General features: G+C 39.9%; 1 protein-coding gene across 2 annotated transcripts in view; it reads left to right on the forward strand.

Moving 5' to 3' along the window:
• The window catches only part of SVEP1 (sushi, von Willebrand factor type A, EGF and pentraxin domain containing 1), a 122,651-nt gene that overhangs the window by 61,863 nt on the left and 38,487 nt on the right, over positions 1-22,301 (forward strand). For both annotated transcript variants that reach the window (XM_082782918.1, XM_082782919.1), the window contains exons 14-30: positions 1,149-1,257; positions 3,151-3,342; positions 3,617-3,850; positions 4,383-4,544; positions 5,263-5,424; positions 6,220-6,381; positions 6,956-7,050; positions 8,255-8,351; positions 9,074-9,187; positions 10,020-10,133; positions 10,995-11,196; positions 12,772-12,929; positions 14,079-14,280; positions 14,921-15,096; positions 16,217-16,341; positions 20,028-20,151; positions 20,686-20,856. In XM_082782918.1, coding sequence (XP_082639044.1) covers positions 1,149-1,257; positions 3,151-3,342; positions 3,617-3,850; positions 4,383-4,544; positions 5,263-5,424; positions 6,220-6,381; positions 6,956-7,050; positions 8,255-8,351; positions 9,074-9,187; positions 10,020-10,133; positions 10,995-11,196; positions 12,772-12,929; positions 14,079-14,280; positions 14,921-15,096; positions 16,217-16,341; positions 20,028-20,151; positions 20,686-20,856 — 2,599 coding nt within the window. The remainder of the gene's footprint in view (positions 1-1,148; positions 1,258-3,150; positions 3,343-3,616; positions 3,851-4,382; positions 4,545-5,262; positions 5,425-6,219; positions 6,382-6,955; positions 7,051-8,254; positions 8,352-9,073; positions 9,188-10,019; positions 10,134-10,994; positions 11,197-12,771; positions 12,930-14,078; positions 14,281-14,920; positions 15,097-16,216; positions 16,342-20,027; positions 20,152-20,685; positions 20,857-22,301) is intronic.

The raw sequence follows: 22,301 nt of genomic DNA on the forward strand, positions 1-22,301 counted from the left end.
AAAAAAAAAGCAATCCCAGAACACATACTAGAGCCCAGCTTGCTTGAAATCATTCTGGAAAAAGCAAGAAAGAGAGATTTTATCAAGAACAATGTATTCATCTGTTCTTATTTTATGTCCATTGCCTTTGTGGAGAGAGGAAGCTCTACAGAAACCTCTCCAGTATTGTGAATTTTCTGTGCTGTGGTTTCCAGCTATATCACAGTGAAAACTCAGCAATTAGAAAGAGTAGGCCTTAATTACTGCAACTTCCCACCAGCAGAACTCTTCAACACTGTGATGGGCAGCCGTATTTCTCACCACTGAATGGTTTGCTTAACCAGAAATGCTTCTTCACTTTATAGTATGTTTCAGGATGAGCTTTTCCAAGGTTTTGAAATCATTTTTGAGTTATGGCCTTCAGTTTGTGGTGCAGTATGCAACTACTGGTTTCCCAGACCAGGAAGAAAGAAAAGGAAATTAAGTAAATCACATGCAGGCATCCAGAGCTTACATCAGTTTTCCTGAGCAACTACTTTTATATCCTATTTGAAGGACTGTCCTCCACAGATGATTTTCTCTGTCTTCTGAGATCTCTTGGAGATATACATTGAGTACCTTCCCACAGGCAAGGAGAGATGGGTATGAAGAAATAAGGTTTGAAAGCTAGAAGCAAAGTGATGGCATTATTGCAAACCTGACAGAATTACAGATTACATTAGCTGGAAAACCTGTAGGTGTTTTCAAACCTGTGAGCACATGCCATTTTTGAGAAGAAGAAACACGCCTGAACTTTCTGCTGGATTTTGGGGTTACCTATGCAAGAGTGGTTAACACCATGGACATAGACAATCATAGAATCATAGAGTATCTCATGTTGGAAGGGACCCACAAGGATCATCAGCTCCAACAATTTCACTTATAGAATAGACCTTTTACCAAAAAGAAAAAAAAAATGTATGCCTCCAGTTTACATTTTAATTCCTGGTTGTATAAATAGAACATACTTGTTTCAGCAGACCTTGCCAGTATTGTAAGAGACATGAAAGGAGATGTGTAGTGTCAGAGAAAGGGCAAGACCAGTGCTTTATATTGTAACAAAGTTTCTTTAAGTTGGGGATGAGCTATGTGATTTTATTTTTTAACATTATTATTCTTTATGTTGGAAGGTCCCATCGTTCTGTAATGATGTTGATGATGTTGACTGCAGATTGGAAGAGCAGACACAGAAACATTGCTTGGAATACAATTACGATTACGAAAATGGATTTGCCATTGGTAATTACCCATTGCATAGGTTGTTAGCCATCCAGGCTTCATGCAGTATAATTTATTTTGTTCTGAAATACTGCAGTGTGTTGTGTGGAATATCTAATGAAAACAATTGTAGCATTCAAAATATTAAGCGATTAAGCAATAGACTTTCTTATGGAATTATGTGCTCTCTGTTTGCAGTACTGCTTTCTATTCTTTCTTTACTTTTTTTTCTGGGAAGGAAAAGTTTAATGAGATGCCTCATGGTAGGAAGAAAAGCATGTACATACATGCACATGCGGAATGCCACAACCTTGCTTGGTTAGCCTGGAAGAAAGCAACTTTGTTTAAAATATACAGCAGTTTCAAACCAAGAAAAAAAAAAAAAAAAAAAAAAAAAACACAACAGGGATTCTAGGGATTGTTAAGAGAATGAGGACCCTTTTCATCCTTCATGCTGGTTCCAATCAACACAGAGCCCTCAGAGTGTACAGTCAAAGCATAAATTTGCAAGTTAGCTGTGAAATAACTTCCCATAAGCAAGGGTAGCTTTTTGCAGGATGACTGTAGGTATGCTGGTGTGAAAGCCGTAGCAGCCTTACTCCTTGCTCCCACTTTACTTTTCGCCAAGTAAGTTGTCATTTTCATTCCAATCCCAGACAGGTTAGCATCCGTGTTTCACTTGGCTTTTCTGAGTCCCTTGGGACTACTTAGAGCATAAAGGCTAAAAGCTGATAGTGAGCTAACGTCATCTTAGCATGAGGCGTTTTGGCAGATCAACGTCAGAATACAGTCTTTTACAGGACTGTGGCTTTTTTGTAAATTCATAGTGGGATTACTCTGGTACAGCTTCCTGCTTACTCTCACCTTTTAGACATGCTTCACTCAGTTTGAGAGGACATTTGTTTGTAATCAGATGCAGGGAACTCAGGGCTCAATTTGCAGTTGTCATCAGGGAAAAAGCTGTCGACAGCTAGAACTAATTTGTAAAGTCACTTGGTGGAAACAGTATTATGGAAATGAGGTATAGGCTCCTATTCTCTTCTGGTCAAGTCAGTCTCTTTTCAGAATAACTTTGATACTGTTTTTCTGATGTTTCTCATGATTCTACACTGGGGAAGCTGGGGAGCAGAGCTCTCCTCCAGTCAAGAGACAACAGTTTAGAAGATCTGTTATTGAGTAATCACATAGAATTAACTTGCCTTAGTTTTCACTGTATATTAAGCATAATCTAGATGATTTACCTGGTAATTGGCAAAATGTTTTTATACCTTTGTGTGTTTTCAGAAAGAGCTAGATTAATGAAATAGACTATGTACCTCTAATTCTAGTCATGAATAGGCAAATTACTTACAGATCAAGATAGTTGAAATCATGTTCTAGATGAAGAACATTATGCAGAGGGTGAACTTAAACCACTGTGTGTAACAGGAAATGTCTGTCTTGGGTGACAGAACACATAGGGTGATGCTATCAGCCTTTTCTGAGAAGGCAGACAATGGTACAACTTTTTTAGGAGTTGTGAGAAAGAGATGTAATGGAGACATCCTGATAAGGGCATGCTAGCTGTAATTGAGCAGTAAGAGAGAGAGAGCAATGAAGAATGCTTTAAGATGTGGCTGGCAGGTGAGGAGACTGAGAGGAAGAGAATTGCTGTTTTTATCAGTAATTTCTTTTGTAACTTTTGTAGCAGAATTTCTGTAAGGCTCTGACTAAATACATGGATTTCAGGATCTCTATGGTATCAAGAGTGAAACTTTTTCTTTAGTCGGAATCATGGTACAGTAGGCACTTGTGCAGAGGCAAAGATAGCATACATTGTCTAGAGATTCAGACAGGCCCCATTCTATTGGGGATGTACTTTAGAAATACATATAAATATGACAGGCACTTATTTTCCACATTTTCTCCTGGCAGGAGCTGCTGGCTGGGGAGCAGCAAACCAGCTGGGTTATTCCTATGATGATTTCATTGACACGGTACAGGAAGAAGACCTATCCAAGCATCTCTCTGCTTCTGCAAAGGCAGCACCTACTCGAGTCAAAAGACATAAGAAACTGAATGTTCCAATGACTGACCACAAAATCAAGTTAATATTTAACATCACAGGTAAGAGAAGTAAAATATATTCCTTCTCTTGTAACTTCTTTTACAAAATTCTTGTTTCTAGCACATACAGAGAAACTTCAACTTCAGTTCACAAAGCCTGCTGGAGATGCAGATGACATTTTTCCAGAGACATTCAGAACCCCATTTTGTACATGCCTGCTTTCCGCTTTGAACTGGCAAGCTTGAATGCTGCATTCTTAGTACACTTCAGAGTACAATGGAAGTGCTGACTGTAAAGTGTGTGTGCTTGTTGTGTTCTCTGTTTAAATCCCAGCTAGCGTGCCACTGCCTGATGAAAGGAATGATACACTGGAACTGGAAAACCAGCAACGGCTTCTTAAAACTCTGGAGACCATAACAAACAGGCTGAACAGGACCCTCAATAAGGAACCCATGTATTCCTTTCAGTTTGCATCCGAGCTCATTGTAGCTGACAGCAACTCGCTGGAGACGGAGAAGGCCTTCCTCTTCTGCAGGCCTGGTTCTGTACTGAAGGGGAGAATGTGTGGTAAGACAGAGGACTTGCTCTTTATACGTGTTTAGAGTCCTTTTGAAAAGCAAGGTTTTAGAGGATACTTGAGAAGGTAATGGTTTGACACAGTCCAATGCTTGTGATCTCCCAGAACAATAAACTGCAAAGATGCTTTGTGCAGTTTGACTTCCAGGGGATGTTTATGTTTCTAACCAAGACTTGTGGAAAAAGAATGCTTTTGTACCCAGGATTCCACTCCCATGGGGAAATCAGGCATATCCACACAGTTGGTGATACTCAGGAAAATAGTGCTTGATATGCAGTCTTTTAAACCTACTTGTTAGTCTTGTTGATGAGGAGATAGGGAATTGGATGCTGTTTCTGTTCTTCACTGTTACACAGTGAAGTCTTCACGATGCTCCAGACAGACACCACATGCAAGCCTATTTATTGAGGAACAGAGTCACATTTCATATAAACAGGATTTGATTAAATGGGAGCTCCAGGAGCAAGACGAGTATGTATAATTGCGCATTCTGAGGGAAACCTTGTGTTTACAACATTACAGTCAACTGCCCTTTGGGTACCTATTACTCCCTGGAGCATCACGCCTGTGAAAGCTGCTGGACTGGATCCTATCAAGATGAGGAAGGGCAGCTGGAATGCAAAAGTTGTCCATCTGGTAGCTATACTGAGTATCTACACTCCAGGAGCATCTCAGAATGCAAAGGTGAGAACTTTGTCTTCTTCAGAAAGCCACTTCTGAGTGCCTGGTCCTCATTACAGGAATGCTGGGATTAAATTAAACTGTGAAATGAAAAGCAGTCCTAATAGCCCACTGATGCATGTGTAATGAAAAAAAGCATATGTAGTATGCAGAATGCCCTGGCAGATGTTTTAAGTGTAGGAAGAGCTGGCCTCTAAGGTTTTGTTTCATTTTTTTCTCTCTTCTGTGAAATTATGAGCCCATTTTGCATGGACTAGTATACTTAAGATGATGCCATTCTTGTTTTTACCAACCCCCCTCATGCTATGGTGATGGAAGATTAAATTTTTGCATCCCACACTACAGTGCTCTGGCATTAAGCATCTCGGCACCCCTAACTCTTTGCAACCAATTTGTTCTGAAAAATAAGTTATGAGTTTTGTCACCTGATTATTGTTTTGTCATTAATTTTGCTCATTAAAAATGAGTAACTGAGTTGTATTAAATCATGTGTGAAGGTGGTTAGTTAGTATTTCACAAATACACTAACAGTAACTTACTGAAATTTCTGTTTGTTTGTTTTCTCTTTGTAACCATGAAGCCCTTCAGAGTAGAGGAAACTCTAGAAATAACAAGTATAAAAAGTCTGTGATATGTACTGTGATTTCAATATCATTTCCAGAGGTTAGGAGCCATGTTCCCTGTTGGACATCACTTAGTCTTTATGAATTCTACTTTACAGCTCAGTGCAAGCAGGGCACATATTCATCTAATGGTCTTGAGACCTGTGAAACATGTCCACTTGGCACATATCAGCCAGCATTTGGATCCAGGAACTGCATCTCTTGCCCAGAAGATACAACAACAGTAAAAAGAGGCGCAGTAGATGTCTCAGCTTGTGGAGGTGTGTAACTAATGGGGCTGTAAAATTTCTAAAACAAAATTAAAAAAAAAAATGCTGTTTGAACATCAGCTAATGTAATCCAACTCATCAGCCTGAGATATAAGTCAGCGTTTGTTTAAATGTGGATCAGCAGCATTTCCCAGCAAAATCTCAGGCTGTTTCCTGATACTCTGTTTGTTTGAATTGCCCTCCTTCTAATTCCCAAGATGGATTCTTATCTAAAGATGAATAAAGTGAATTCACTGAAAGATAATTATATGAAAATAAATAAAAACTTTTTCCTTACAGAAGAGAAAGGGAATGACAGGATATATGTCACTGTTACTTCAGGAATAGTTTCCACAGTTTCTGTACAAAATCTCCATATTTTGACACAGTTTGTGTCATTTACTTTTTGAAGAAATTGTCCACAACTGTCTTTGGAAAGCTTTTTTTTCAGAAAGAGCCACAGAAGCAATAGTCTGCATGGATTAATGGTACAAAAAAGGCTTGTCTTGTCCTTATTCCTTCTTCAAGAAAAATAAAACAAACAAGGTGTGAGAGAGAAAAGGAAGTCGCTTTTGAAAGTTGTCTCCACAGCAGCATAAAAAATAAAAAGAAATACTTTCCAGATATTTTTGTAGTCCTTTGAGAACCACATTTCACCTAATAGCACAGTTAAGTCAGCTTCTTTTAGGGTTGTTAATTACCAGTAGGTTTCACCCTACTATTTGAAGTCTATAAAGGAATAGTGAGGGAAGAAAAGAAAATATGGGAGAAGCGATCACTCTGAAAAATGTCCTCTTTCTCTTGCAGTACCGTGTCCTGCAGGAGAGTTTTCTCGCACAGGTTTGACACCTTGCTACCCTTGTCCCAGAGACTACTATCAGCCAGACCCAGGAAAGTCCTACTGCTTGTCTTGCCCCTTTTATGGAACAACAACCATCATCGGTGCCAGATCCATCACGGATTGTTCAAGTAAGCTAAACTATCTCTCCTGAAGAAAGTTAATAAAGGGAACCTCTAAAGGGTGGCCAGCACTAAACTTAACAGAAAACGTCCTGTTCACTCTCAGAACAAATGCAGAACTCTCCTTTCAAGCAGTGACATTCCCTTTTATTTTTGCTAACTGGTGTTGTCTCTATGCTAAATGGAAGGAGTAACTCTGATATGTACCAATGCTTATTAACAGTGTATAAATATAGAGAGTATGTTGTGTGTATGTACATATATATACCCTTGTATACATGTGTGTACATGAATGTATATATATACACACAACGTATGTATGTGTACAGAGTGTATATGTATACACAAAAAAGTATGTATGTGTCTGTGTATGCATGTATAAATACACATAAAATATGGGTACAAACACATATATATTTAAAATCCTATGTGGTTACTGTAAATCCTGGGTTTTATTCCCATAAATCCACTTTTTTCAGCATCTCTTTAGATGAGTTGTTAAAATGTGATTGTGATGCCCTCATAGAATAGGGACCTCACCATACAGAATTATTGACAACATTTTCATATTTTTCCTCTTTAGGTTTTGGCTCTACTTTCTCAGCTGCTGAAGAAAGTGTGATGATGATACCAGCTTCTCCAGAAAATATCAGCAAGCAGTACAAAGTTAGCAGTCAGGCAAGGACAAGATATATTTACTAACATTACCTCTAATGAAAGAAAATGAGTGCCTTATGCCAGCAGTAAATGACTAAGGTTTTTTAAAATGTACTTGTAATGCTGACTATACTTCCTGAACAAATGACAGTGATAGTCATGAGGAGAACCCTCAAACTCTCTTCATGATCATAGATGTTCAGCTGAGTAACAGTGGCTGCATCAGCTATTGACAATCTTAAATTGTGGGCTTGAAGTCTTCACCTGATGCATGAAATATTTGTCATAATTATAAAAGACATACAAACTCTATGGAGGAGGCTCACGCAATCCATAAAAAGCAGGTTGACTGTGATCAGTCGTTTGATGGCTTCCATTTGGTGGATTCCAGAAGATGCCAGCAGGCATCCAACTTCCAGTTGTAAAATCATTGTTTTGCTTATTACAATATAGATACACTTGACAAGAGGTGAGCAGAGTTTTCTTCTGCTCTGGGTACCCACTCTGGAGTATGGGCAAGTCCTCACATGATAGAAACTTCCTCTAGTAACAGTATTTGCCATAGATGCTGCCTCATTGGTACCATCTCCCCCCACCCAGTCTGTAACTGACAGAAGGCTTCTTTGTATGAATATGAAGTTAAGATATTGTGTTACTGGAGCAAAGTTGATGATAAGTTTGACCTGAACCATTATTTAACATATGGACAGGTGACAGACTGATCTCCCATGACTGTAGTTGACTATTTACTCAAGGACTTCACTTAATTCGGATTTGCTACCTGAGAAAGCATAATGCCATACAGTGAAGTCCCCCACCAGTTCATCTAATGACCAGTAGCAGGAAGTGGTTAGCCTGTGTAAAAGGATGCAAAGCAGAGAATTCTAATATAAAACAATATAAAAAATATAAAACACAGCATAGCATAAAACATGACCTCTCAATCATAGCTCAGAAAGCTCTAGGGGAAGAGCTGCAATGATCATATGCTGGTAATTAAAAGGTCATTTAAAAATAGTCATTCATACTGCTGCTGTTCTTCACTAGAAATAAGAATGATTGGCATGCAGAGGAGACAAAGAGGAAGCCCTAAAAGTTAATGCCAGTCATGTTTTTGTTCCCAGTCTTCCAAAGTGACTATAGAGTGTGCAGTTTAAAATGAGAGTATTTTGTTCCACGGGTATTTCTACATTTACTGTAATTGTGTTATTCTTGCTTGTGGCAGGTGTTTCATGAGTGTTTCCTGGAACCGTGCCGCAACAATGGGACATGTAAACAGTTGGGAACTGGATATATTTGCATATGCCCTCTTGGATATACAGGTAAAAAGTCTGAAAAGCAGGTGGAGAAGTTAACATGGCTTTAATGCCTTTAAAGGCTCTATGCCTTTAACATGGTCAAACATAAAGGAGCAGAACATTTCTGTGCAAGAGTATAGCCTAACTAATTGGAATATCCATCACAGATTTCCCATACATAACCATTAAAAAAAAAAAAAAAGAAATAACTCCTTGTGTTCTTGATGAATTATACAGTTTTTGACAAAAAAGAATTTTGAGTGGGGTTTTATTTAGCAGTGATTACGTTAAGTTCCAAGGACTTGAGCAAGAATGCATTGGGCAACATTTTGTGGATTTCAAATCTTTTTCTTGGTCATATTTATGATTAGCAAAAAACGGAAATTTGCACTTTAAACAGCTAATTCCACCAGATATTCCTTTACTCTTCTCTGTCAGCTTCATAGCTGCTCCAAAACAAGCAGACAACTTATTATCAAAAAGTCGCTGGTCTGTGTTATTTGAAACAGAATATTAAGTGCTACCATCTGGAACTGATCAGACTGTTGTCTGATACACTTCATACCTTTTTAACAGCATTTAGTTTCAGGTCTGTGTTAAAACACTACTAGACATCCCGGTTTTCTTTAGGTTTCATACTCAATTGATCAGTCATGTTTTGCTACATTAAGTAGTCATGACTTCTGTGTTTCTGAACAATTCCATGTTTTGTTTCCGTGTTCTCTGCCCTTTATTTTTCATTCTAGGCTTGAAATGTGAAACAGAAATGGATGAATGTAAATCATCTCCTTGTCAGAACAATGGATTGTGTAAAGATGGCGTTGGGACCTTTGTTTGCCATTGCAAACCAGGCTATTCTGGTAATTTAATTGTTTCTTCTTCAGAAAGGCATTGTTTCTGTGCTACGTAGATAAAACACAAGGGCTGTGCTACTTATTTCACTGAAATTCATGGAATTTTAACAGGAAAGCCATCTGATCTACAGGCCAGAGGGAAGTTCCACTGTATGTGAATAGTTTTTTAAATAAAAAGACAGTCTCTGTGAGTATGTGTACGCGTGTGCTTCTGTTCTGTGATATTACTTTTCTGGAAAAAAAGGGAATGAAGATTAGGGAACTAGTAAATACTCACAGGAAAAATGCTTATGATACTGAATATGACCTGATCAGACAGAGCATTTATGGAGTTGCTTTACTGCATCCCTATGAGTTAGAGAATACTTTCTTCGCTTACTTTTTTCAGTAGTCTTTTTAACTGTCACATGCATGCATGTTGTAGATGTTGAAATATATGGGTAACTGACATGCTTAAGTACTTTGCCAAAACAGTACCATATTTCTGAATGTTGTAAACTGTTGAGGACATCCTTTTGTGAGCAGCTTTTTTAAAAAGGCCTGATGTTTTCCATCAGAAATTGACTCCATTATGGTTTTTTCTACACATTTATTGACACTTGTTGATTATTTTTAAAACTTCATAAAGACAAACCACGGACTTACCACATTTCACATTCTAGCAGCTATATAATGCAGATGATCTCTGTGTATGTTTGAAGCAGTGCAGTCAAACATGGAGTTTATCACCCAATCTCAGCAAGAGTTACGGTGCAGCTCTGCCTTTCATACTCAGTCACCACACCATGCAGACCTTGACTGCGTGTTGATCATGCCTTTTCACTCTTGCTGTTTGAAGGTCTCCTGTGTGAGGAAGACATAAATGAATGTAGCTCCAGTCCATGCTTGAATGGAGCCCGCTGTGTTGATGACAAGAACGGTTACCACTGCACTTGTGCAAAAGGGTTCACAGGTACACCATTTTTTGTGAAAGCCAGATTTCACTCTTTCTGACCCCCAGAAATATCTTCCTATCCTGGCCAAAGTATTTCAACCTTGTTGCTGTATGTTATGTATACGGTTTGTTGATTTGGGTGTATTAGCTTCTCTAGGTCCATGTAATCTCTTAATGTCCTTGCAGTGCAACTCTGTGGTTTCAGTAGATCTGCCAGGTGATTGGTCTTCTTTGCCATTAACTTACTGTATGGTGTTGAGGAAACAATAATGCAATTTGCATGGGTTGCATGAACTGTTAAAAGTATATGAACTGTTAATTTTAATTTCATTTTCAAAAACTTTCATATTATTGTTACAGTGGACTAAATGGTCTATATTAAAACTACTTCCAGTCCCTATGTTCTACTGCTTTCATAGATGTCTCTAGCAACCAGATTTATCAGTTGATTGTCATGTTGCCAAAGAACTCCACTATAAAATCACATGCAGTTTCTTCTTTCTCATGTGCTTGCAACATGGAGCTCTCTCATGAGAGCTGTGGTTCCAGCTTAATGTTTTTTGTAGTAGCTTTTCATTAGTTGATCAGAATAATTACTATGATGATTTCCTTATTCAGCACAAATTACTTACACAGTGAGCAATATCCATTTAGATTCCCAACATTAATGTTAATGTCTACGAATGCAAAGATGCTTCCTGTAACCCTTCTTTGCCTGCTTTACCTCAGTTAATGGAGTAAAACCCAATCCTGCTTAGCTCCCGTGGTGTCTGCTGTTTCCCAGAAAACAGGCAGCAGTCCTTAGAAACCAGGGAGGGGCCAGTGATCTTTTTCAGGTTAAATCAAACTGGAGCTGTTACTTTATTCTTTTCTTCTCAGGTGCTCACTGTGAACATGAGGTCAATGAATGCCTTTCAAACCCGTGTCTTAATAGAGCTATTTGTGAAGATCGAGTTGGCAGTTTCTACTGCAAGTGCCTCCCAGGTTTTACTGGTGTCTTGTGTGAAAGAAACATCGATGAGTGTCTCAGCAGACCCTGTAGGAATGGGGCTACGTGCAGAGATGGTCTCAACAGCTTCAGGTGAAAAATACATGATTGATATGATTGTCAGTGTGGAAAGTCAGATCTGTCATGGTGTTTTGGACTCGTTAGATTTCAGCAAGGGATTTGGCAGTTTGGTCAACTAAAAGGAGATTTTAAAAGGGAAAAAAATAAATCCTAGTGTCCCTACCCTTTAATTCCAAGGAAGGCAGCAAAGAAAATAGGCAGTTTGATGTATAAGCATGCTGGGATCATAATATGGTAGAGTGTGAAAGCTTCATTGTGGTTTAACCCTGAGCAGCAGCTAAGCCCACTGTAACTGCTTGCTCACTTCCCCTCAGTGGGGTAGAGAAGAAAGTAAGAAAGGAAGAAGTGCAAAAACCCATGGCTTAAGATAAAGACAATTTGATAGGTAAAGCAAAAGCTGCAAGAGCAAACAAAGCAATATACGGAGTCCATTCACTGCTTCCCGTTGGCAGGCAGATGTTCAGCCAGTTCCACGAAAGCAGGGCTTCATCCCACATGAAGGTTTCTTGAGAAGACAAAAAACATAACTGTCAACATCCTGTGCTTCCTCCTTCTTTCCCCACAGTTTTATTGTCCCACATGATGCCACATGCTGAGGGACATCCCTGGGGCCAGCTGTCCTGGATGTGTGCCCTCCAGGCTCCTTGTGCACCCCCAGCCTCCTCACTGGTGGGACAGCACGAGAAGCTGGAAAGCTTGGCCCTGTAGTTACACTGTAGTTAGGTACACTGCTCTGCATCTACTAAACCTCACTGTGCTGTGGGATGGTTCTCATCCTAAATCTGAAACACAGCACAATACCAGCTACTAGGAAGAAAATTAACTCTATTTCAGCCAAAACCAGAACAGGTGTGAATATTGTTATTCCCCCAAAAAATCCACTTTCCCAAACCTCAAGCACTTGTCTTTCTTTCCACTAGAATAGGTACCTATATTATCTGGTAAGACTACTTCTCTGGAGCCTGAATAACAGGGAGAGATATACATGCTAGGAATAAAGAGGGAAAATACTAACACATTAACACTGATAGAATCTTCCAAATACTTCTGTATGCTTTAGGGTATCTGAGCTTAGATCAGAAGTTATGAATACCAATAAGAAAGTCATATCCTGGATCACTGTAGAGACAGCTCTTGTTGTCTGGGTTTAACAAGTCTTTCCCTCCCTGAAGTCCCAGAAGTTTTGGTGCCTTTCAGATATCTTGGTTTTCCATCAGTGTAAGCAGTTCTGTGCCTGCAAAGTCAAATGCCTCTTATCTATAATTCTACAGACTCTAGAAGGCATGTTTCACTCATAGGAATTCAATGACTGCATCCCCCAATTTCATATGAAGAAATGCAGACACTGTATTTAAATATTGTATTGTCCCTGTTAAGAGCTAAATTGGTGCAGTCTAATCTGCTTGTAGCATACTAGCATATTTAAAAGGAACAACCAAAACAAAACTCTGTTAATTCTGCAATATCTCTTCTGCTGATTTTTCAGTATATGCCATTCCCATTGGCAGACCTGGCCTCATGGCCATTTTTTTTTTTTTTGTAATTACAGCAGGAACATTTGAAGTGTGCTTTTCTTGTCTTCCACAGGTGTCTGTGTGTGACAGGGTACACAGGACCAAACTGTGAAGTGAACATCAATGACTGTGACTCCAGTCCCTGCTTAAACCAAGCCACCTGTGTGGATGCCTTGAACTCGTACGTTTGTAAATGTCCCCCTGGCTTTACAGGCAGCAGGTGTGAAACAGGTACACAGGACCAAGTGTCAGAAAAAGGTGGCTTGACTAAGTGGGCAAGATTTGCACTGACTGAACTGATTTCATACAGCTTTCCCAGAAAGCAGATAGGGTGGTGGGACTCTGAAAGGCTGAGTGGAACCTGTGACTGCAGGTTACAATAAATGTAATTGCACACAAGTAACACCATGTGTGCTAAGTCATATCTATATGAATTTCTCTTTTCTAAGGCCCAAGTCTACCATTTTGCAATCTAGATGGTCTGTCAAATGTAATTTGTGTTTGCTCTGTGTGTTTTAGTTAACTAGCTCTTTGTGTTTCTTGTATTTTATGTAAGACTTTGCATCACAGAGCTAGAGATGAGGGTCTGGTAGGCTCAGTTTTAGAAGTTCCCTACAGTCAGCCAAAATGGATAACACCTGGTGCAATTTCCACCTGGTTATTGGTGGATTTACACTACACAACCACAAGGCTCAACTCCATTTGTCTTTGAGTTGAACAATTAAAATTGTACTGTTACACTAGTTGGTGACTCTTTAAACAGAAGTTGAGGGACTGTGTTGGTTTTACAGAGACAGTAGAGGACAATACAGGTCTTTCAGACAACATCCTATGTTCGAGTTTAAATAGCACCCAGACTTCAGGAGAGCTCCAGTTGGTATATTTTCATGTAATATTCTGATAATACATGCCACTCCGCATTGACTGTGAGCAGCACAGAATTGTCCTAAATCAGTGTTTCAGTTCAGAACAACAGAAATCTTTATATATATATATAGAGAGAGAGAGAGAGACTCCTGTAGGTGAAGTGGCACCAGCTGATCACCCCTTTGGGTTGCTGGGTGGCAGATGAATATGTCAGTTCATTGGCAGATGGCTGAAAAGCATATCCAGTGCTGTGCAGGGTTCATGTTTGTTCTTTTTTAGATTATCAGCTTCATTTTCAGTTGTGTTTCTTCAAATCCTTTCCTCTTTTTAGCCTTGGAAAGCTCAGTATTCTGGCTGATGCTAAACTGCTGTACATTCTTTCTAGTTCTGACCAATTTTAAGGGAATAATTTTTGTAGATGTGTTCATTTTATTACATTTGGTTAGAATCAATTCAATACTGTCTCTGTGTTTTCAGGAATGGAACTCTGAAAGCTGTTTGTCTTTGTTGCAGAACAGTCCTCTGGTTTCAATCTTGATTTTGAAGTCTCTGGTATCTACGGGTATGTCATTCTTGATGGTGTTTTCCCGTCACTTGGTGACATCACCTGTACATTCTGGATGAAATCCACTGACACCACCAACTATGGGACTCCCATTTCTTATGCAGTGGAGAACGGAAGTGATAATGCATTTCTTCTGACTGACTACAATGGGTAAATCACAATTCTGCTTTTCTGTGGCTTACAAATGTCTTGGAACTGATTTAAAAAAAAAAAAAAGAAAAGAAAAGAAACACGGGCCAAAAGTCTGAATATCAGCTTTGCCTGTCTTGGAATAGGAAAACCTGCATCCAAAATCTGGATGTAACTGGAGTTTCCCTATTGTTTTGATTTCTCCTTGCTTTGTTGCCAAGTAGAAGAGTAATTGCAAGAAATCAGTGAAGTTTAAGAAGCAGAATATTTTTGTCTGGACTACATTTACATCATATTTAAATGACACGTTGAAACGATGATTGGATAGAATTGAAGCTTAGCACTCAGGGTACTTGCAGTGTGATGCCAAAAGCAGAGATTGACTCAAGAGACAACTTTAGGAATCCACTACACAGGCATGACTTGAATCTTCACATTTTGGAACAGGAACACATTACTTTATTTCATTTTATTTTGCATGTGATAGTGGTAAATTCCAAGTTCTCTCAGAAAGTACAATTATTTCAAGAGAGATTTCTTGTGAGATGAAGACAAAGTTGCCTTGTTTAGCAAATAATATTTCTTTGAGTTATGCGGGACTAGCCATGCTCTTCAATTTGCTTCATGCAATTGAGTCTGCTTTCAACTTGCTTCCACGCAGCTGGGTTCTTTACGTAAATGGGAAAGAGAAGATCACAGACTGTCCTGCAGTGAATGATGGTAACTGGCATCACATTGCGGTCACATGGACATGCACAGATGGGGCATGGAGAGTGTACATTGATGGAAAGCTGTCTGATGGAGGCACTGGGCTCTCTGTCGGCTCAAAAATTCCTGGTATGATTTATTTATAATGCACCAAATCTGTTGTTTTTACTCTGTTTTTATTGCAGAATTTTATGTACCCACAAATAAATGTTTATTCTTGTGTTTTTAGGATGTTTTCAACATTTAGGCAGGGATCTTGTTTGCTGTTCTTGCTCATGAGGACAGTTCCCTCAGCCTTTTTGAGGGCCAAGTACAGATTTCTAGAGTTAAGTAGTAGGTAGCTTGTTTTGGGGTTTTAGGAGTTTAGTCCACAAAGGAGCCTGTGTTGAACTGTTTTCGGAATGGCTTTGTGAGAATGTTTCTCACACAAGAAGGTTAACTGACATTTCTCTTAAAAATGTGTTCTCAGAGTTGATCAGATTAACCTTTTCCCATTACTCTTGGACATCTTTTTAAAGTTATGTTTGTACGTCTTTCTAACAGGATGGTTTTTGCTATTTCATTGTTTTCATTGTGGTCAGCAGTCTTCCCAGTAATATCAGAACACATGAAAAGGAATACCTTCAGGATCAAACAGCTGTGAAAGGCCTGATGTTAGACTGTTTTCAACAGTGTTTTCATACCACCACATTCAAAACTTAGAGTTTTTTAAAACTCCCTTATAAAAAAAAAAAAAAAGACATTTTAGTCTGTGCCCATTGTGCTTGTCCCTATACTTGCCAATCACATTGGAGTTATCGTGGAGACATAACCCAACAAAGCATGCAGGCTCAATTATATTTTGCCCTCCTGTGGCTTATGTAATACACATCCACATAATCTGTGGTGTTGGTCAAGGAGAGAAAAATTTAATTTGTGTGGATGTCAGAATGCTGACTGTAATCAGCTGTGTGCTTCTGAAGGTTTGGAATCAAATTTGTTCTGCCTGACTTCCTAAGGTTTCTTTAAAGCAGGAAGTTCAAACTAGCACTGTGAAACATGCCCCACCTGCTCAAAATTGCATTTTCTGTTGCCCTGTAATACTCCTTACAGTGAATGCTGAGCTAGAAGCAATCTCTTAGACCAATACTGTAAAAGTCTTACTAACATAGGGCAACAGAAGTTTTGTTTGGTTGTTTCATCTTCCTGTGGGGATTGCAGCCATAAGGTGGTGTTTCCTAACACTGTTACAATTCTCTCTTGATTCTAGGTGGTGGTGCACTTGTACTGGGACAAGAGCAAGATCAGAAAGGAGAAGGATTCAACCCAGCTGAATCTTTTGTGGGTTCTATCAGCCAGCTCAACATTTGGGACCATGTCCTGTCTCCACAGCAGGTAAGTCCCTACCTCAGTGTTTGAGCAGAGGAATCTAAGCATAGGATGGACATTTGAAAAGGCAGTCAGAGTTAGCTTACTGGACAGACCCCTGTCCCCACTGAATTCAGAGGCGACCAGATGAAGCTCTCTCTTAGTATAATGTGCTTAGCGTAATGAGTAACTTCAAGAGTATGTATGGTAAAATCAACACTGAAGTAACCTACTATTTTGACTGAGCCTTTCTGTGTTAAGGGGCTTTGAAAGAGAAATACACAAAAGACATACACAAAAACTCGTAATCTTATTAGGAAAGGGAGAGACCTGATGAAAAGAGCTCAGGGCCTGTTTTACTGGTTTCAGTTCCCTCATCCTGCCGTGTGGAAAGGCACTGTAAATATTCAGAGAGGAAGCATCAGGATTTCAGTCAACACGTTAGACAACATGAAAAACCTGTTAGCTGTATAGTCCCAGGAAAAGTCCAAATATCAGTAGAACTGCATATTAGACTGCTTCTACTCAGGTACCAAAAAAACAGGTTTGGAACTAAACTTACACAGAATTAAAAAAACTGTGGAACAAAGGGTGTCGTCAAGGACAGTGATCCCACAACCTTTTTGACAAGTCTTAGTGCTCAATCATCCACAGAGTGAATATTTTGTCTTTAAATCCAGCTGGGATATCACTCTTCAATTTATGACTACTATTTCACTCTCCCAACCTAAATGATTCTATGATTCTATGATTCTGTCTCCTTGCTTACCTCCCCATACCTCTCCAGGAGCTGCTGTTAGGTACCCCAAAACCTTCTCTGTCCCCGGCTGACCCAGCCCTCATCACACAGCCTCTTCTCACAGGTCAAATGTTCCAGCTTATCACGCTCTTGATGCCCTCCCCTGAACTTGCACCAGCTTGTCAATGTCTTCCTTGTACTGAGGAGCCCAAAATGTGATTCAGTATTCCAGATCTTGTCTAATAAGTGCTGAGGAGAGGGAATAATCCCTCCTTTGGCTTCCTGGCTGTGATCGTGTTCACATAGCCAACTATGCTGTTGGTTCTCATTATTGCCAGGACACACAGCTGCTCCATGCTTAGCTCACTGCCTACCACAATGTCTAGGGCCTTTTCCACAGAGGTGCTCCCTGTCCAGGCTTTTCCCAACATGTATCATTCAGAGGGGTCTTTGTCCTTCCCATTTGTTCTTGTTCAATTTCACAAGGTACACGTTGGCCCACACCTCTAACCTGTAGAGGTCCCTGTGGATTCACTTCTGCCCTTGAGCATACTGACTACTATCTCTCATTTGATTTTTGCAAACTTGATGAGAGTGTGCTCCATCACCTCTTCCTGGTCATTAGTGTTTCAGTCCTGAAGGTAAGAAATTATGTATCTGTTGGTAACAGTTGAATATCAAAGACCAAGTTCAAAGTCAGGGGCATTTCATGGGGGAAGGGGCTCAATAATAAATAATGAAAAGAGCAGGAAGTAGAAAAGAAGCAAAGCAAAATCTTTGTTTACAGCATCCAAATGTCTTCTCTGTTTCTTTATGTTGTCTTCTTTTGTCTTTCTTTTTCTCTTGTCTTCTCTGTTTCTTTCCTTTTATTTACTACCTTGTCTTTCTGCTAGGTTCATAACTGCCCAGCAATCAACTACTACTACTCTTAGTCTTTGATGTCATCATGTGTTGCATTGCCAAACCAAATCTTTAGGGATTTTTGCACCAGCAGTTATGAAGATAATGAACCTACATATGATTTTACAGGATACACTTATGAAGAGTTTAAGTGGGGTTTTCTGAGTCTTTCTTGGTGTTCACCTCTGTTTAATGCTATTGACAGGCTAGGTAAAATTCCCATTTGCTTCAAAATGCAGTACAGCTATGGTGAGGAAGAAAATCCTGCCTGTCATTTGTGGTATTTGTGTTTATCTGAAAAGACAGGTGTGTGAGCTGACAGGGAACTGAGCCAAGTAAGCTTGCAGCAAGGTTTTTACCTCATTCATTTTAAAGCTTGGGATAGTAAATCACTATAATTATCTCTGCTATTATCAGTTTTGTACTAGCCAGCTAGAACTACTCATTAAGTCTTACCTTCCTGTTCTTGGCCATAAAGGAAAGTAGGAAGACAGAATATGCTGTACAGTGAATAACAGGAAGGCTAAGTCCACTCTTTGAGATCTTTGTATACTTTAGTTTCTCACCCACTTGCCCATTTATTTTCTACAGCTAAATCAACAGATTGGTTGTTTCATTGGTGAGTAGACAGCAGTAAAAATATGAATTGTCTTTAATCATGGAAACGTAGAATAAAATCATAGAATCATTAGGTTGGAAAAGACCTTCAAGATCATCTGGTCCAACCATCCCCCTACCACCGATATCACCCACTAAACCATGTCCCTAAGCACCACGTCCAACCTTTCCTAAAACACCCCCAGGGACGGTGACTCCACCACCTCCCTGGGCAAGCCATCCCAATGCCTGACTGCTCTTTCTGAGAAGAAATTTCTCCTCATTTCCAAACTGAACCTCCCCTGGCGCAACTTGAGGTGATTCCCTCTTGTCTTAATGAACTGTGAGGTCCCTTCCTGTTCTACATTCTCTTCTACACAGCTTTGAAGGGACAGTTTCCTTACCTGCCTGACCCATGCTGGAAAATTTTCCCTGCAGATTCCTCACAGATTGTTTGCAGCTCCTGGTTGTAACTGTTTCTATCACCACGGACAGTTGAAGTGAGATCTTTGAAATAGCCTCTGTATAAACAGAGCATATCACTCCCTTCTTCAGCTAAGTTGTCTTTAAACCCTGATCAGCCTGACTGGAGTTCAGGAGAGGAGTGATGTGAGAATAACTCAGTCTGAGGTTCATGGTACACCTTACCTTCTGACAAAGGCAGTATAGTACACTGCTTTTGGTAGTTCATTTCATCCAACAGAGACTGGACAGAAGCCAATTAAGGCTACTGGGAAAGGCAGTTTCCCAGTTGTTCACCAGGAGCCAGGCACACGAGGGTTTTAACCAGCTAGCTGTGCTCTGAAGCTGCACTATATGTATTCATGGATAAGCTCTAGTGAGATGCACCCAGGCTACTGAGTTGTTCCTCTTTGCTCTTCCTTTTTTTCATGGTGTTGAAGAAAATATTCCTTTCTCACTAATTCACCTTAATCCTGGTTACCCTCTGGGACTGTGCTTCCTTTTTACCCCTGGAGTTACAATGAGCAAAGGTAATGCAGTGAATTCAAAACCCTGGACTTTCATAAGAAGTTTTAAAATGCTTTTACATAGCAGAAGCCTCTCTGAACATAAAAGTAGATGGCCTCCTTTTTAACAATTGTTAGAACATCAAGCTTCCTCTTCAGGTTGCATCCTTATATGTACCTTTTTCTGTGACATAAATACATTTCTTTTTTTTCACACTAACAATCTCAGTTGTATTTCAAGAATCATGTTTTATACTTGGCTTGTATGACAAGTATTCCATTAGTTATTACTTCCATACATTCCTGTCCCCATCTAGCTGGCTTATAAGTAGAGAATTACAATTAGTGCAGTCAAAGCAGTCAAAGGCCTCTTGTGCTAGGAGGGAAGAACATCACTCATTCAACAATTTGTTCTCATGTTGCATGCAGACATGGAAGGTATTTCTTTTTAATATTCTTTTCCTACACGTTCTTTAATCAGCGCATAACCATCTGTTTTAAATCCATAGGTAAAATCTCTGGCTACATCCTGTCCAGAAGATCTCCAGAAAGGAAATGTACTAGCCTGGCCAGATTTCCTTCCAGGAGTTGTTGGAAGAGTGAAGATAGATTACAAGAGTATATTTTGTGCTGGTTAGAACTTTATTTACTAGAACCCATTTCATCTGAACAATCTTGTAAGACTATTTCTTGAAGTTAAATATGCTAGCTTGCAGCCTTTGCCCTACTAACCTTGAATAAATTATTTTGATAACTTAACAGTTGGAACATTCAGTCCTTCATTCCTCAAATTCCAGGGTTTTGTAACAAAAGTTCATTGGAATCTCTGACAAAGATTTATTGCTTCCTGAATTGAGATAGGGAAGAGTGAAGATGGTGTTTGGTCAGAAGGAAGTTTTTCTTGTCTTTTCTTATAAAAATAATTGGACAGTATTAAAGTACCTGCTGCCTCCTCACCTTTTTTCCTACCGATTCCTTTCCTGATGTTGCATTTTGGTGACTCCAAAACCTTTTGAAAGGTTACATCTAAGTAGGATGTAGCTTAGCATAACACTTCCCCAAACGTCCTCCTGGATAAACTTATACAAGATCAACAATCAATTAACAAATGTGTTCCTTTCAGCACATAGCTGCATCTCTTACTGTATGCCTGTATTTTGTCCACAGACTGTCCATCTTTGCAAGGATCCATACCACATCTGCGTGCCTCTTCATCTGATTTAAAGCCAGGGTCAAAAGTGAGCCTTTCCTGTGACCCAGGCTTCCAGATAGTGGGAAACTCTGTTCAGCACTGCCTTAACATGGGACAGTGGACACGGCCTTTTCCACGCTGTGAAAGTGAGTTGTTTCAGTGGGCTGGCAGGGTTAGGAAACATGAATTTCTGTTTGGACCTTATGACTGTTCATGGCTTGTTTATCCCTTCAGCTGTGATATGGTTGAAACCACCCATGTTACAGATGATATCTGTTTGATATCGTATGTATGATACAATATGTATGGTATGATATCATCAAACATGCTTAAAGCTAAACTGAATTTTTACTGAGCCTACTGCCATCTGATTCTGCCAACTTTTTTGTCAGCTTCTAATGCTTGTGGCAGAAATGAGTCCATTTGGATCAGCAAACTAATTATCTGTGCTTGCCTCCCCTGTGGCACCAGGAATGTGGAAGAAGCACAGGAAATGCTAGAGTATCTGAACTTTAAGTATCACTGAGAATGTCTGGTTTGAAATAAAAGCTCTTGCATTAGTGTGTTATAGAGCAGTTTCTTAAAAGGTGACAGGTATTTCTGCCAGCACTTAGAGGTACTCCAGCACTTGCAAGATTTCTGCTAATACATTCTGCTAAGACTTCTGCTGCATACATGTAGGTTGCCAAGTTTCTTTGTTTCCTGCTTTCCTAGTCCTGTCGCCTCCTTTCTGTGTTCTCCTCTTCTATGACTGTACATGTGACTGTAGTTGCATACGGTGGAGCTGACTGTATTTCTCATTTCAGCAGAACCATAAGTTAACTGCAGAAGTAGGTATTGCAGATATACCTAAAACAAGCCCTTTTCACTAGAGCATAACTTCTCTGGCAGAGACAGCTATGCTTTTTCTTGGTGTGTTACCAATGACAAGGCACCAGAACCCTGTTAGTGTTGTCATCCCGGCTCTGTATTGGGCCAGGCAGTTTTCCCCATTGAGCACGGAGCTTAGAACAGACCTGCCACAAGAATGGTGAGTAAATGAGGGCCCGGCTCACCTTTCTCAGCCTGCTCCCCGAGTACCTGATTAATGAAAGCAGGATGAAGATAGCTATTTCTTGCAGAAAGAACCACAAAATATAGCGGACAGTGTGGTACAGGCCTGGTCAGAAAAGATTCTTCTACTGATTGTAGCCAGCTCCCTGTAATCATTGCCTTCACCCACCAGGATCCTGTTCCTCCTTCTGCTACCACACACCCCCAAATCCACAGATCCACATCCCCTGACAGCCTGGCTTTGTTACGGGCTCTGTTCTATCCCTCTGCATCAAGTACTTGGCGTCCAATACCATGGGCTCTGTACACTCACACTGTCTTGCTGTGTGATCCTTACAAATGCCCAGGGAGCAAGGAATTGCTACAGTTCGTGTGGTTACAGCGATGGGCTGTGTAACCTCTGGGATAAGTACACGTTGTCTTGGTTGAAATGGAGATACAAGCAGCTCTGCTAGAATAAGTAGCAGCCTCCGGCAGCCAAGTACAGTGACACCTTCTGCTGGCACAGCTGGGATCAGCAAGGATCATTTATTGTAGT

Source organism: Aythya marila, assembly GCF_965140915.1.
Source record: "Aythya marila genome assembly, chromosome: Z".
Lineage (NCBI taxonomy): Eukaryota > Metazoa > Chordata > Aves > Anseriformes > Anatidae > Aythya > Aythya marila.